Below are 12,749 nucleotides of genomic sequence, written 5' to 3' on the forward strand. Positions count from 1 at the left end.
CTCAATTATTGGGAATCTCATGTACTTTGAAGTTTGCACCCAACCAGATATTGTCTTTGTAGTTAATGTACTTGGTAGATATCAAAATAATACTAGAAAGAGCAACAAAGAAAGTTTTGAGGCACCTTTAAAGAACCAAAGATTTCATGCTCACATATAACAAAAATGATACCCTTGAGGTAGTTGAGTATACAAATTCAGACTTTGTTGGTTGTCCAGATGATATAAAGTCAACATTTGGTTATATTTTCATGCTGGTTGGAGGTGTTATCTCCTTGAAGATTGCTAAGTAGACACTTACAACTTTGTCAACTATGCAAGCAGAATTTGTGGCATGTTACGAGGCAACTAATCAAGCCATCTGGTAACGAAACTTTATTTTAGGGCTTCGAGTCATGGGTACTATTTTCAAGCCACTGATAATTTATTATGACAACTTTGTAGCCGTTTTCTTCTCCAATAACAACAATAGTTCGGGTGCGTCTAAACACATGTACATAAAGTTTCTTGTTGTGAGAGAAGGTTTAGGAACAGAAAATTACTAGGGAACATATCAACACCACAACTATGATAGTTAATCCATTGGCCAAAGTTATTAATGTAAAATCATTCATGGAACATGTAACCCACATGGGTGTTGTGGAATCATTTGATTCACTTGGTTAGTGAGAATATTTTTTGCTAGTATAAAATCAACATTGTTGTTCCCATGCAATATAATTTTGCTTCATTTGCTCTACATTAATTATTTTCTATTCCACTATAAGGATTCTAGTAGATTGCAAATAACAGGAGTTTAAGGGACCATAAAGGTGGAAGAGATCACCATGTCATACGGATCATTCCATATTAACCTTATGTACTATGGAGAATAAGGATGGCAATACAATGACCATAGAATGGCGTTGAGTAAGATGTAATGACTTTTGTGATCTTTTATTGACAATATCATTTGTCTCTATTTAGTTTACTATTAAGAATGCCATAAGGAATGTGAATTAAATGTGATTAATTAACTATGGCCAAGTAAAACAAATAATAATTAAAGTGTTTTATTTACTTTATGAAACAATACACTAATTTATAAATTTTTTGCAAGACCAAGTGAGAGATTGTTAGAACTAAAGAAAGAAGAAATGTTTAGAACGTTTCTTTTTGTTTTAATGGCCTTGCAAAGGACCATTGGTAACGGCTCCATTCACTAAGCATTCAAAGCCATGAACAAGCACCTTGATGGGAAGATGACAGTTCTTTGAGATGGCTATAAAAGGGAGGGTCCCCAATTCCATGCTATTTATCCCAATCGGCAAAGAAGCTCTCCCATCGAGCAGATAGTAGGAACAGGGTTGAAATGATCTCCAGAAGAACAAGTTATGGCTTCTTCAAGATCTCTGGTTTCAAGTAAGTTTTCTCTGTTTTTCTCAAGCATAAATTTGTATTATTCTATCACCAAATTGTTAGAGTAATGAAAGAAGTCTGGATTAAAGCCCACTTGAGAGTGAACCCAAACAGCTCTCGAGAAATTACATTCAAAGAACAAATCTGGATTAGACCACTTAATTGGTGAGAAAGACGGTTCACAAGATGATCTACTAAAAAGTCAATGAGCTAATAATCTAACTGAAAAAAGCCATTTGAAGTGTCCTGCTTCCACTGTAGCTTCTCTTCCCAGTGGATGCAAGAGAGAAGGATATTGATAATGGCCTTGACTAAGGACTCTAAACTCATTAAGAAGATATAAATTCCAGCTGCCTTCATATGTGATAAAACTTTTGACTTTTAGGGGTGCCAAGGCTTCTGAAATTTGAATTCCTTTGAGTATTGGTATACTATTTCAAGCCAAAGGACCCATGGGTTCTTTCATTCCTTTACCAATATCTGGTTCTTCTTAACTATACAACTTTCATCATGAAACTAGGAATTGGTAGACATTTTAGGTCCTGCTTAAATGATGGTCTTCATGAGTTCAACGGGCTAATCATCTAACTAACAAGTAATAGTGTGACCCATGGAGCATTTCCAATTTTTTTGTCCGGTTCGAGTCTCACAACATTGAATTTTAGGATTTAAACCCCCACAAAAATGATCAACCCTACTAAATATAAGACAATTATACTTACAAGAAGGAAAGAAAAAAGATTGAATTAATACTTATATAAGTCTTTAGCTTTATAATTTAGTAATAAACATGTAATATCTCTTGCCCTCTCTTCAACTATCCTACATAGCCCATATAAAAATAAAATGACAATTTTAGACACTTTTGTTTAGTTCTTAAATCATAATTTTAGACACTTTTGGTTCCACATAATAGGTGCCTAGAGTCAAAATTGCCCATTTTGGTTCCAACCATTTGGCTGGTCAAAATGGGATTCCCATTCCCATCCCTAGTAAAATGGGATTCCCCATAAAGAGACTAGCCATTCCAATCGCTCTGAAAATGATATTTCCATTCAAGAGTTTCTCAAAAATAAAGAAATCTTTCACGAAAAGAAAAGAATAACCCAATCCCTAATACACTTTACCCAACCCCAACCCTTCATCTATTCCTGCTAGTGCCCCCTACTTAAACATAAGGATGTCCATGTCGAGTGGCGATGTGAATGGGGATTAATTAGGATCCCTGACCGAGGACGGGGTCGGGGATGGGGAGTGAAGTCCTCACCCTGCCCCAACTTCAATTCTCTCTCTTTCTCTTTCTCTCTCTATATATATAAAATACATATTACTTTATATATGATATTATTTATATTATATATCAAAATATATTTAGAATATTATTTATATTTTGAAATTTTTATTTATTTTAAGTAAATTTATTTTTCAAAAAATACTATTAATTAAAAAAAATCAGGGATTTGGATTCTCATGGGGAATCTATCTCCATCGGGAATCAGGATCGAGTCAGAGACAAGGATTTATTTCAAAGTCGAGGTCAAGGATGGGAATATGATCCCAACCACAAAAATCTGCCCTATTTCCATTCCCACTTGGACAACCAACCACCAACAATTTAATAGCAAGGTAAGATGCGCCACTGGCATCTTTATAAATCAATACTAACCCTAAATCGGATCTCAAATTGAAAATAGACCTAGGCGCAGGCCTATTTATAAGGAAATCAAATTTGATCCTCACAAAATCATACTCACATACAGTCCCTTGCAGCCTTGCATTGGTAATATCTCCCCATAGAAAAAAAAAAACATATAACTACAAAATATTCCCAATGCATGATTACAAAAAGGTTGTACAACGGTCTTAGCATTGAAGCCGATTTCATTTATTAAGTGAAAGGATGAGACTTATATTCAAAGTAAAAAATGTATGGTGCGGAAAAGACATGATAATGAAGAGTCTTTGATCAACCAAAAATTCCCTGAATTTTGATGAAAATTCGCTTGATTGATTATCATTTTTATGATGTCATTTGATTGATTATAATTTTTTCAGTATTATGTCTTTTTTGGCATCATTGTCAAATGCAATGCTTTTGACCCATTGTTTGACTCAGAATGCTGAATGATAACCCATTATGTGGAAGGAAAAACGATTTTATTTTAATTTTCAAGCAGACCTGTTCATGGGTCGAACCAGGTTTGGACTAAGCTTTGCCTTTTTATAAACAAAAAAATTATCAGGTCCGACTCCGAGTCTAATTTGGATAGATATTTTATATTATATTAATTATACTATTAATAATATATTACATTATATATTATAATATATATAACTTTTTCATTACTAATTTTAATAATAATAATAATATGCTTATATTATATCTAATATTATTGGGCTAAATTTGAGTTTGAGTTGAGCTTAAAACTTTGTTCAAGCCTAATTAAAAACGGGCCAATCCGGGCCAATCCGTGGGTTATCCAACCCATGAATAGGTATATTTTCAAGTCGTTTTTCATATGATTTTCAAAATCAGACTGGACCGGACAGTCAGACCGGAAAAATTGGGAATCGGTCAAGTGACCATTCCGTTTTTCCCCAAAATCAGATTTTTCTCAAAAACCGTTAATTTTGGTCAGCAAACTGCTGACCCAGACAGTTAACCGTTAGAATGATTTTGACCGTTTTTAATATTTTTTATCAGAACGGGCCGACCGTTTGACCCGGGAACCGGACCCCTGACCGGTTCGTTCTCCGGGTCGGTTTTAAAAATCTTGATTTTTTTCATAACACTGATTAATCTGATACTGAACGAGTGAACGTGAGATAGCGTCGGGTCAGCTTAGATCTGTCGGGTTGATCCGGACAATATGATTCTTCTTCCTCTTCCCACACAAAAGAAGTCCACTTCCGGGTCCCCTTTTAGGGTTCTTCTCTTTCCCGTCGACAAAGAAGAGAGAAATGAAAGTTCACGGGGGTTCAGCTTCAGCAGAATAGATTGGAGCTTAAGGTTCGATCCACAGCTCTCCAAGTCGGATTTGCACAGGTACATTTACTTTTATTTTCTTCTTTTTTCTAAGTTTATGTTGAAAATTTGGCAGTTTCTTCTCTGTGCTTGAAAGAAAAAATAAGGACGTTGGCCCCTTTTTCGTTTTTTTCTGCCTGAAAAAACAGGGGGTGTGCTGCTTTCTTTTTCTGTTAATCTTCATTGATTTATACCTGAGGGCAACAGGGAGCTCCGCCTCTTTTCTCCTCTCGCTGTTTTCATTTGTTTTTTTTTTTTTTTTTTTTCCGATAAGAAAGAGGCTTCTTGTTTACCTGCAAAAATGAAAATATGTTTGTTAAACATAAAATATTAGTACTTACTGCTCACTGGTTACTGGTTAGTACCTCAAAATCCTTGCTGTTAACTGTTTTTTTTTTTTTTTTTTTCTCTTTAAACCTGTTCATTGTATAACATTGTTTGCTATTAAGTGCTATAGAATCATATTGCTAATTTCTTTGGTTGCTTCATATTTTTGTCGACATTAAGTTAGACACCGTGTATGTCTCTTTTTTGGTAACCAACACTATATATGTTTTGCAATTCATGAAAACGGTAAAATAGTGAGAAGTGATTTGTGAATCAAGTGATGGACTGATGGTTGATAAGGTTATATCTTCTTCTTCTTCTTCCTTTTTTTTTTTTTTTTTTTTGCTCTTTCTAATCAGTATTAGTTTATTAATTGATTATGTTGTGAAATTGTATCATACTTGTGTTCCATAGCACTCCTTGTTCTGATTCTTCCTTTATTTTTTGGAAATTTACTCTATAATTTTATTGTATTTTAAATTACTAGTAAAAATGCACAAGCATTGTACCTGAGAAAACCACCCAAATAACTCTTACTTTAATTTACCATAAAATTAGCTCTTACAATAATGGTCCATAGAACTTCCACGCAAAGTTCATATGTTTACGCCAGTGTTTTAAAAGGCGTGGGAGGCATATGCCTGGAGGCGTGCACTCCCAAAACGCCCTAAGGTGTATGCCAGAGGCGCTGACACCTATGCCTCAAATGCAAGAGGCGTATGCCTCTTGCGCTTTTCTCATGAGGCATGCTAGAGGCGTACGCCTCTTGCACCTCATGCACATCTGATTGAAAATACAGAAAAAAAAAAAAGAAAAAAGAAAAAAGGGAAAGGAAATGAAAGGAAAAGAAAAGAAAGGGAAAGAAAAGGAAAGGAAAGATAAGAAAAAAAGAGAAAAGGGAAGAAAAGAAGAGTAAGGGAAAGGAAGAAAAGATAAGGGGAAAGAAAATGGTTTGCCCCCTGTCCCTTCGGCTGGGGGGCTTCACCCCCCTGCCCCTTTTTCGATGCAGCCCAATCAACAAGACCCCCCTTTGAACTACTGTTATGCATCTTTATTCTTTTTAATATAAAAGATTTTTATTAAAAATATAGAAAAAAATGAGATCCCCCTTCCTTTTCATCCTCCTCGTAACCCTCCTCCTCTTAAGGAGGCTTACGCCTCCTTGTTTTCAGGAGGCTTACGCCTCACACCTCTAGGTAGTGGAATGCCTCGCGTCACGCCTCCACGTTTTAAAACACTGGTTTAGGCTATACGCTATAAGGCATAATCTAGTTAAGTGAGTTTTTATGCAATTGGACTATTGAACCAACATGTTTCAGAAACCAAACCCATCAATTTCCATGGGTGAACATTTCAACTATTGTCTTACTGAGAAAACTATCACCCTCTGCTCCAAATGGGTCATCCAATACCTATTACATGGCTTTGTGTATTGCTTAGCAATGGTGTCCATGAGGTTATTTGTTGTTCCACTTTTTATTTTTTTAACATAGGCAGTAAAAATGAAAAAAAAAAAATATGTATGTACCCCATCTTAATGGAACTTGATTATGGAAGCAGAAGATGGAATTTCCTTTAAGCCATAAGGAGTTAAATTCTCCTTAATCATAGCTTTTCTCAAACCAGTATACAAACAGCTATGGTCTCCCTACTTTTTCACCCAACACTTGGAGTGGTATGTAAGAAATAGGAAAAAAGACAGAGCAAATGAAGGAATTATGTATTTACACATCACTTAAATACTGACATGGTAGCTGAAACATATGCTAAGAAATTTCTTCCCCATTGCGTCCAATGTCTGAACCAAAATGAAAAGTCTCAAGATCCAGAAGCCACTTCCATTAGCATCTTGGTACTTGGTGAAGATCATTTATTTGTGGAAACTCCCCTCAACAAGTCCCACTGTATTCCATCTGCAGGCGCACTAACAAAACACTTTTAAATACCCTTTTGTACATTTTTCTTCGCCTAGTTAGAGTCCTTTTCTCAAAAAAAAAAAAAAGCTTCGCTGGAAAATCCTTGAATGGATGATCTCTGGGCATAAGAATGCTTTGTTGTCAAGAGAGATCATAAGTTAGAGATTATGGGATTAGGAAGAGATAAAAAGGGAAAACATTTGGAAATATATAGGCTTTGGAGAGAATAACAAGTCAGAAATTTTAAATGACACAGAAAACTCCCCTTGCAATCTGCTTCACCACACAGGTAAGTATGAAAAAAATTCCCAACTCAATTCCTAATAAATGGAGAGATTTCATATAAATTGCAGTGACAAAAACTTCTCTAAAAGCTTTTAGGAAGCAAAATTAGATTAGGTAAATGTCATCTCTAGTAAAATAATATTGTTTGGGGTTTTTTGAGATGGGGTTTGGGTACTTCAACCAGTTGTGAGGTACATTGAAGTTTTGTTTTCAAATTTCTGATTCTTGTATTACAAAATTGTATGGTTCAATGTGTAGTGGTGTGGCCTCTCTCAAAAATCAAGCAAACGAAGAATGAACTATATATGACGGATCTATTATTTTGATGCATGGAGTTCTATTGAAAGGAATAGAAATAATTGGAGGCTCTATGCCCTCAACAGAATATGCCCTATTCACTTTTATTATAAATTTTAATTTGCTTAAATTTCTTGTGTGATGTCTACAGGTTGGACTTCTGGTTTTCTGTTATCGAAAAGTGCAAAGGGCTTTAGGATTTCCGAAGTTCAGTCATCCAAGCTTATCCCCAAGAATAGTAAGTTTTTTCTTATCGAAGTTGATTGTGTGAATTTCTTTGGTTTTTGCTTGAATAAAAGAAAGCTAATTTGGATTGTTAACATACTTTTCAAGAAGCCAAAAATTTTGGGACTTATTCTGTGGCTTGTAATTATTTCTTTTTTGTTCTAATAGATATTTGTTTATGCTTGTTACTCTGAATATGGTATGTTGTTGTATGTTAGAGAAACAATCATGATATGTTAGAGAAACATCATCAGTCTACCAAATAAGCAATATAGGATTGCGTAGAATTTAATCATATGTTTTCCCCATGTCTTCATTTTTTATGGAAATACCATAATAATTTTTATTTTTTGAGGCTTACACCTCAAAGTAGTAGCTATGTTACTCCATGTATTTAGTCCTGTGCAGAAAATTTATGTTGCTTTTGTTTGTTTTCATCTATATCTTTCTTTTTAATTCATATAAATTGATCCTTCTGCTTGAGAGGTTCCAGTCCAACATGGTTGCTACTTGAAATTTGTTTATATCCCATAATCAATATAGAAATTTTACGATTCCTTGTTTAAGATTCACATCTTGTTCTCACAGGAGACCAGATATCAGTGAATGTTGAGATGTATGATTAGTTTAAATGCTATCAAAAAATTCATGATTAGTTATGAAACCTGTCGACCTTTTATGTCGAAAAAGTATAGGATATGTGAATTTCCAAAACAACTAGTTGGCATATCAGGAGAGACTAAGGGGGTTTTTGCCAATATGTATGATTTTGATTTTCAACAGTAAACAACTGACATATCAGCAAAATAATGTGATTTTGCTAATGCGCCAATTGTTTATGTTCTGAAAAACAAAATCACCCATATTGTTGTGAACACATACTATATTTGCTAATAAAATCCTCTTTTTGTTAACTGAACATAGTAATCTCGTGTAAGAACCTCAACGAGAGAACAAAACAAAATGGTGAAGAAAGAGCGAGAGCGGGACCGGGATAGAGACAGAGACAAAGACAGAAGAAGAGATAGAGAAGACCATGACCATGACCGTTCCAAGGACCGTGACCGGGATAGGGACCGGAATAGAAACAGAGACAAAGACAAAAGAAGAGATAAGGAAGATCGTGACCATGACCGTGCCAAGGATCGCAATCGTGAACGTGACCATGCCAAGGATCGAGACCGTGACCATAGAAGATCCAACACACCTGAACATGCCCGATCACAGCATACCCATTCCCGGACTCGGTCCAGATCTCATTCCCCATCTCGTTCTCGCTCTCGCTCTGTCGACCGATCACGTCACCACCTCCACTCCCCACTGCCAGACTCACGTCACAAGCACCACCGCCACAGAGATGAAGATGACAAGGACCAGCAACGAGCTGCTGCAGTATCTGAGTTTGTTGATGGCATCGCAAGGGAGCAGCAGCTTAAGCAGCATGATTCATCAGAGGCTCCTCTGATTACTGCCGGTGATGCAGAAACTGATTCTGATGAGATAGAGCTGATGAAGAAGTTGGGGATTCCAATGGGGTTTGATTCTACGAAAGGAAAGCCGGTCCCTGGTGCTGATTTAAGTGGAGTTAGGGCTGTGACAAAACGGCAGCCAAGACAATATATGAATAGGAGAGGAGGTTTCAATCGGCCGTTGCCATCAGAGTGTAATCGGTAGATTGTTTTTCTTAAAGGGTGGACGGAGCATGCTGGGTTTGCCCCATTGAAATAATTGTATTGGCTACTTGAGAGGTTGTAGTTAACATCTGATTTGTGTGAAGTTGAGCTAAACGTATATCTTTAGAAGTTGATTTACCCAAGTGAAGCTATGAATCATATTTTTTCCCTTCACAATTCTACCCTCTTTGTTAACCAACTGAGCTTTCACATATTTCGGTCATCTATGTTGTCAAAGAGCCTCCCATCTCCACCAGTCTACCCCTCCCAAGACCCCAGATATCTGGGACCAAGCTGATTTCTCTTCCTCTTTGTTATCTAAATTGTAGCAAACCACAAGTAATTGTTGATTTGTTGTATATTCCACCCTTCCATTTAAAAATCCTGGAGGGATTCATTTTCAAGGTTCCTTGATCTTCTGCTAAAATAAAGAAAATGTAATGAAAACTTGGAATTTAAATATAGGAGGAATGTTTCGACCATTTACAGTGGTCTGAAGGTTAGCTGTGGGATTTTCATACACATTCTTTCAATTTCAAGTTCTTTTATTTTTTTTTGATAATTGAAAGTATTTTATAAACCAATCAAAAGGAGAACAAAACCAAGGATCCAGCCAACTCGTTGGAGAGTTTCCGCCAGTGGCAAACATCAGCGAAAGACTGCTCTCTGAGCTGAAGTATGAGTGATTAGAATAAAAGCCTATATATGGACTTTACATCATTTGCAGACTGCAGTCTTTCTACCGTGGTCTATTAATTGCAGAAAGACAGGAAACTTCATTTGAAGCTTTCAGATTTTTTACCATTTTGGGCTTTTGTGAGTTTTTTAAGGCATAGGTCTTTCTAGCTTTCTGTCTTTTCCAAACGTAGAAAGACCAAATTTTGATCTTACAAGCTTTGAAAAACTCGAAAGACCAAACCAAGACTTGCCAAATGCCCTTAGCTTTTCAAAATATCTTTCAATTTCTAGTTAAGTTATTCTATACCATGATAAAATTTCGAATACATCATTTGGAACTTGACTGGATATAGTTAAGTTCAAATAACATCCATGAATATTCAGATTCAAATCAAATTTCATCTATCAGATTCAGATCAAACTTAGATTGACCCAATTTGGAAATTGCATATGATTAATAACATAAATAAAACCCTTGTCAATTGTCATTGCACCATTTGGAGCCATCTCACTCCAGAAAAAATTTATAATACTAAAGTTGCCTCTATATGTTCAAAACGTTGAGCAAATCATTTCCTTTCTTCATGGTCCTTGAAGGAACCAGAGTGACAACCCCCTACTCTCTCTCTCCATCCCACCCAAACGAATACAGGTTTTCTGTTTGCGGAACAACAATAGAAACCAAGCGAGCTACTTGAACCCCACCTCCTTGTTCCACTGGCACCTATTTTTTTTTCCGGCGATGATTCACACACCAGACGAAAACCCAAAAGAAACTTTTATGTTTAAAACCCAAAACCAAAGTGAAGCAGAAAGACAATGCGCACAGAGGGGGGGCCATGGCGATTTGTACAAGGGCTTCATCCCTACAATCAAGGGGTAAGGGCCATTAATGAGGCATATCTTTTAGACTAGTCCTAATGAAGTAGAAAATTTCCAAATTGGTAAAGTTAAAACCACCCTACAACCTACAAAGCAGAAAGACAATGCGCACAGAGGGGGGCCATGGCGATTTGTACAAGGGCTTCATCCCTACAATCAAGGGGTAAGGGCCATTAATGAGGCATATCTTTTAGACTAGTCCTAATGAAGTAGAAAATTTCCAAATTGGTAAAGTTAAAACCACCCTACAACCTACAATCATCATATATCTTCATAAATCTCTATTCCTGGTTCAATCGTGTCATGGAGAAATTAACAGAGGTGTCTTTAGATGTTCTAGAGTAACCTGTTCATAGTGGTTAAGTTCATGACTCGAAGTGGAACAGGTCCGAAAGTTGAACAAAAATTTCTAATCTGGAGGGGTGATATAGATGATGATAAAAACCCACCAAAATAAAGATTGATTCATTTGTTTCTGTTATTATTTTTATCATTGTTATTACTTGATTCTTCAGCTATTTTTCTTTTTTGAGGAGAGAGAAGAAAGAAAATGATATATATATATATATATATATATATATATATATATATATATATATATATATATATGCGAGAAACTTATTTATATATGCCTTGAACTTTTAGCCAAATGAGAGGTGGTTCAGTTGGTATGTTAGCTGGTTCGCTCCAGCATAGACCCAAATCGGATTCCCGCAACCACTGACTTTTGGGAAGGGGTTTATTAGTGGTGCATATAATCAAATATAAAAAAGACTTTTAAAAACTTTTATAGAAAAATATAAAAGACAAAAATATCATTAACTGTTCATTAATATATATATATATATATAATTGACCCTAAAGTAAACTAAAAAAATAATCAGAGTATTATGTATCATTAACAAAATAAACTGGGCATATCTTTATATCTTCTGAATAATATGGCATATAAGTCACGACATTCAAACATTTGGAGAACCATATACATTTCAATATTATTATCAGATTCGGATCGAATTAGAGTGGATCTATATTCGGTGCAAAACGAATATGGATCACCTTCAAATTTGATCTAGACAGGCGGATATGATTTGCGGCCCCAGTGGGATACAAACCATTTTGGAGGACTAAGGATGCAGTACGTGTTACCAGATGCCAATGCAAGGCAGGCTAACGCTAAGCACAATGGGGACAAGGATCAAATCACCTTGACTCCTTGAGATCCTAGCTAGACTAGATTGCCCAGTGAAGCACAAGTTCCAATAAAGAGGCTAGCAAATATTCGGAGGATGACCTAAGAGAGCCTAGAATGAGGGTACAGAAGTTAATGTTAAACCCAAATCAACATCATAAAATTAACAATCTGAGTTGTAAGTTTATACTAAATTATTCTGATGATTAATTTTATAATATTTTTGGCCTCTGTAAAATCCAATCCGACTCCAACAGATTTGATTCCATAATGAATCAAATTCCATCAGTTTAGTTTACTGTCCCTAGTTGTAAAGTAAGCACCAAGGCACTAAGCCGCATGGACTGCTAGCACTAGGACATAGATTTGCCTTTCGTTTACCACAACAAACAGTTAAAAATCACATCTCAGCCAGGCTCTAACACCACCATACTCGGACAAAACTTTCGATGTCCAGCTGTGAACGGGCCTCTCAGTAATACTTTCAGTTCACTTCACAAACTGCAACAGTTTTGGTGATGGAGACATGTCTGGGTGAATTAAACTCCATAACGTATCGGGCTGACACGAATCGCCCACCAATACACAAAATATGAGAAGTTTGGGGATATGACCAGTCAGGGGTAGTAAGGACTTATACCCACCCCCACCCCTCCTAAAACATGTTTGTTAAAAGAAACAAACAAAAATAAATAAAAACATATAATTTAAAAGTGTGATGTGCCCCATCCAATGTATCGGACGTATCGATACTTTAAACCTTGATTAATGTGTCACGCATGAGAGCCCTGTTGAACTTTGGACAATCAAAAGATATTGAATCGGCCATTGTAAAGGAAAAGAAAAAAGAA

At 36.0% G+C, this 12,749-nt stretch overlaps 1 protein-coding gene across 2 annotated transcripts; it reads left to right on the top strand.

The window, feature by feature from the left end:
* Positions 1–4,220: 4,220 nt before the first annotated feature.
* LOC148876020 (U4/U6.U5 small nuclear ribonucleoprotein) lies at positions 4,221–9,323 on the top strand. 2 transcript variants are annotated; one of them, XM_088965915.1, is made up of 3 exons: positions 4,221–4,444; positions 7,400–7,486; positions 8,398–9,323. In XM_088965915.1, the coding sequence occupies exon 3, from the start codon at positions 8,437–8,439 to the stop codon at positions 9,145–9,147; it is 711 nt and encodes a 236-aa protein (XP_088822041.1). In that variant the 5' UTR covers positions 4,221–4,444; positions 7,400–7,486; positions 8,398–8,436; the 3' UTR covers positions 9,148–9,323. The 2 variants fall into 2 exon arrangements, with proteins under 2 accessions (XP_088822041.1, XP_088822042.1); XM_088965916.1 differs by having other exon boundaries at positions 4,274–4,444; positions 8,391–9,323.
* Positions 9,324–12,749: the final 3,426 nt, after the last annotated feature.

This window comes from Nelumbo lutea, chromosome 1, assembly GCF_056320005.1.
Source record: "Nelumbo lutea isolate HS-2025 chromosome 1, American lotus-T2T, whole genome shotgun sequence".
In the NCBI taxonomy this organism is placed as follows: Eukaryota; Viridiplantae; Streptophyta; class Magnoliopsida; order Proteales; family Nelumbonaceae; genus Nelumbo; species Nelumbo lutea.

What these genes read in the sequence shown, in the direction of transcription:
- LOC148876020 (XM_088965915.1), top strand. Translation starts at nt 8,437, where the DNA reads ATGGTGAAGAAAGAGCGAGAGCGGGACCGGGATAGAGACAGAGACAAA.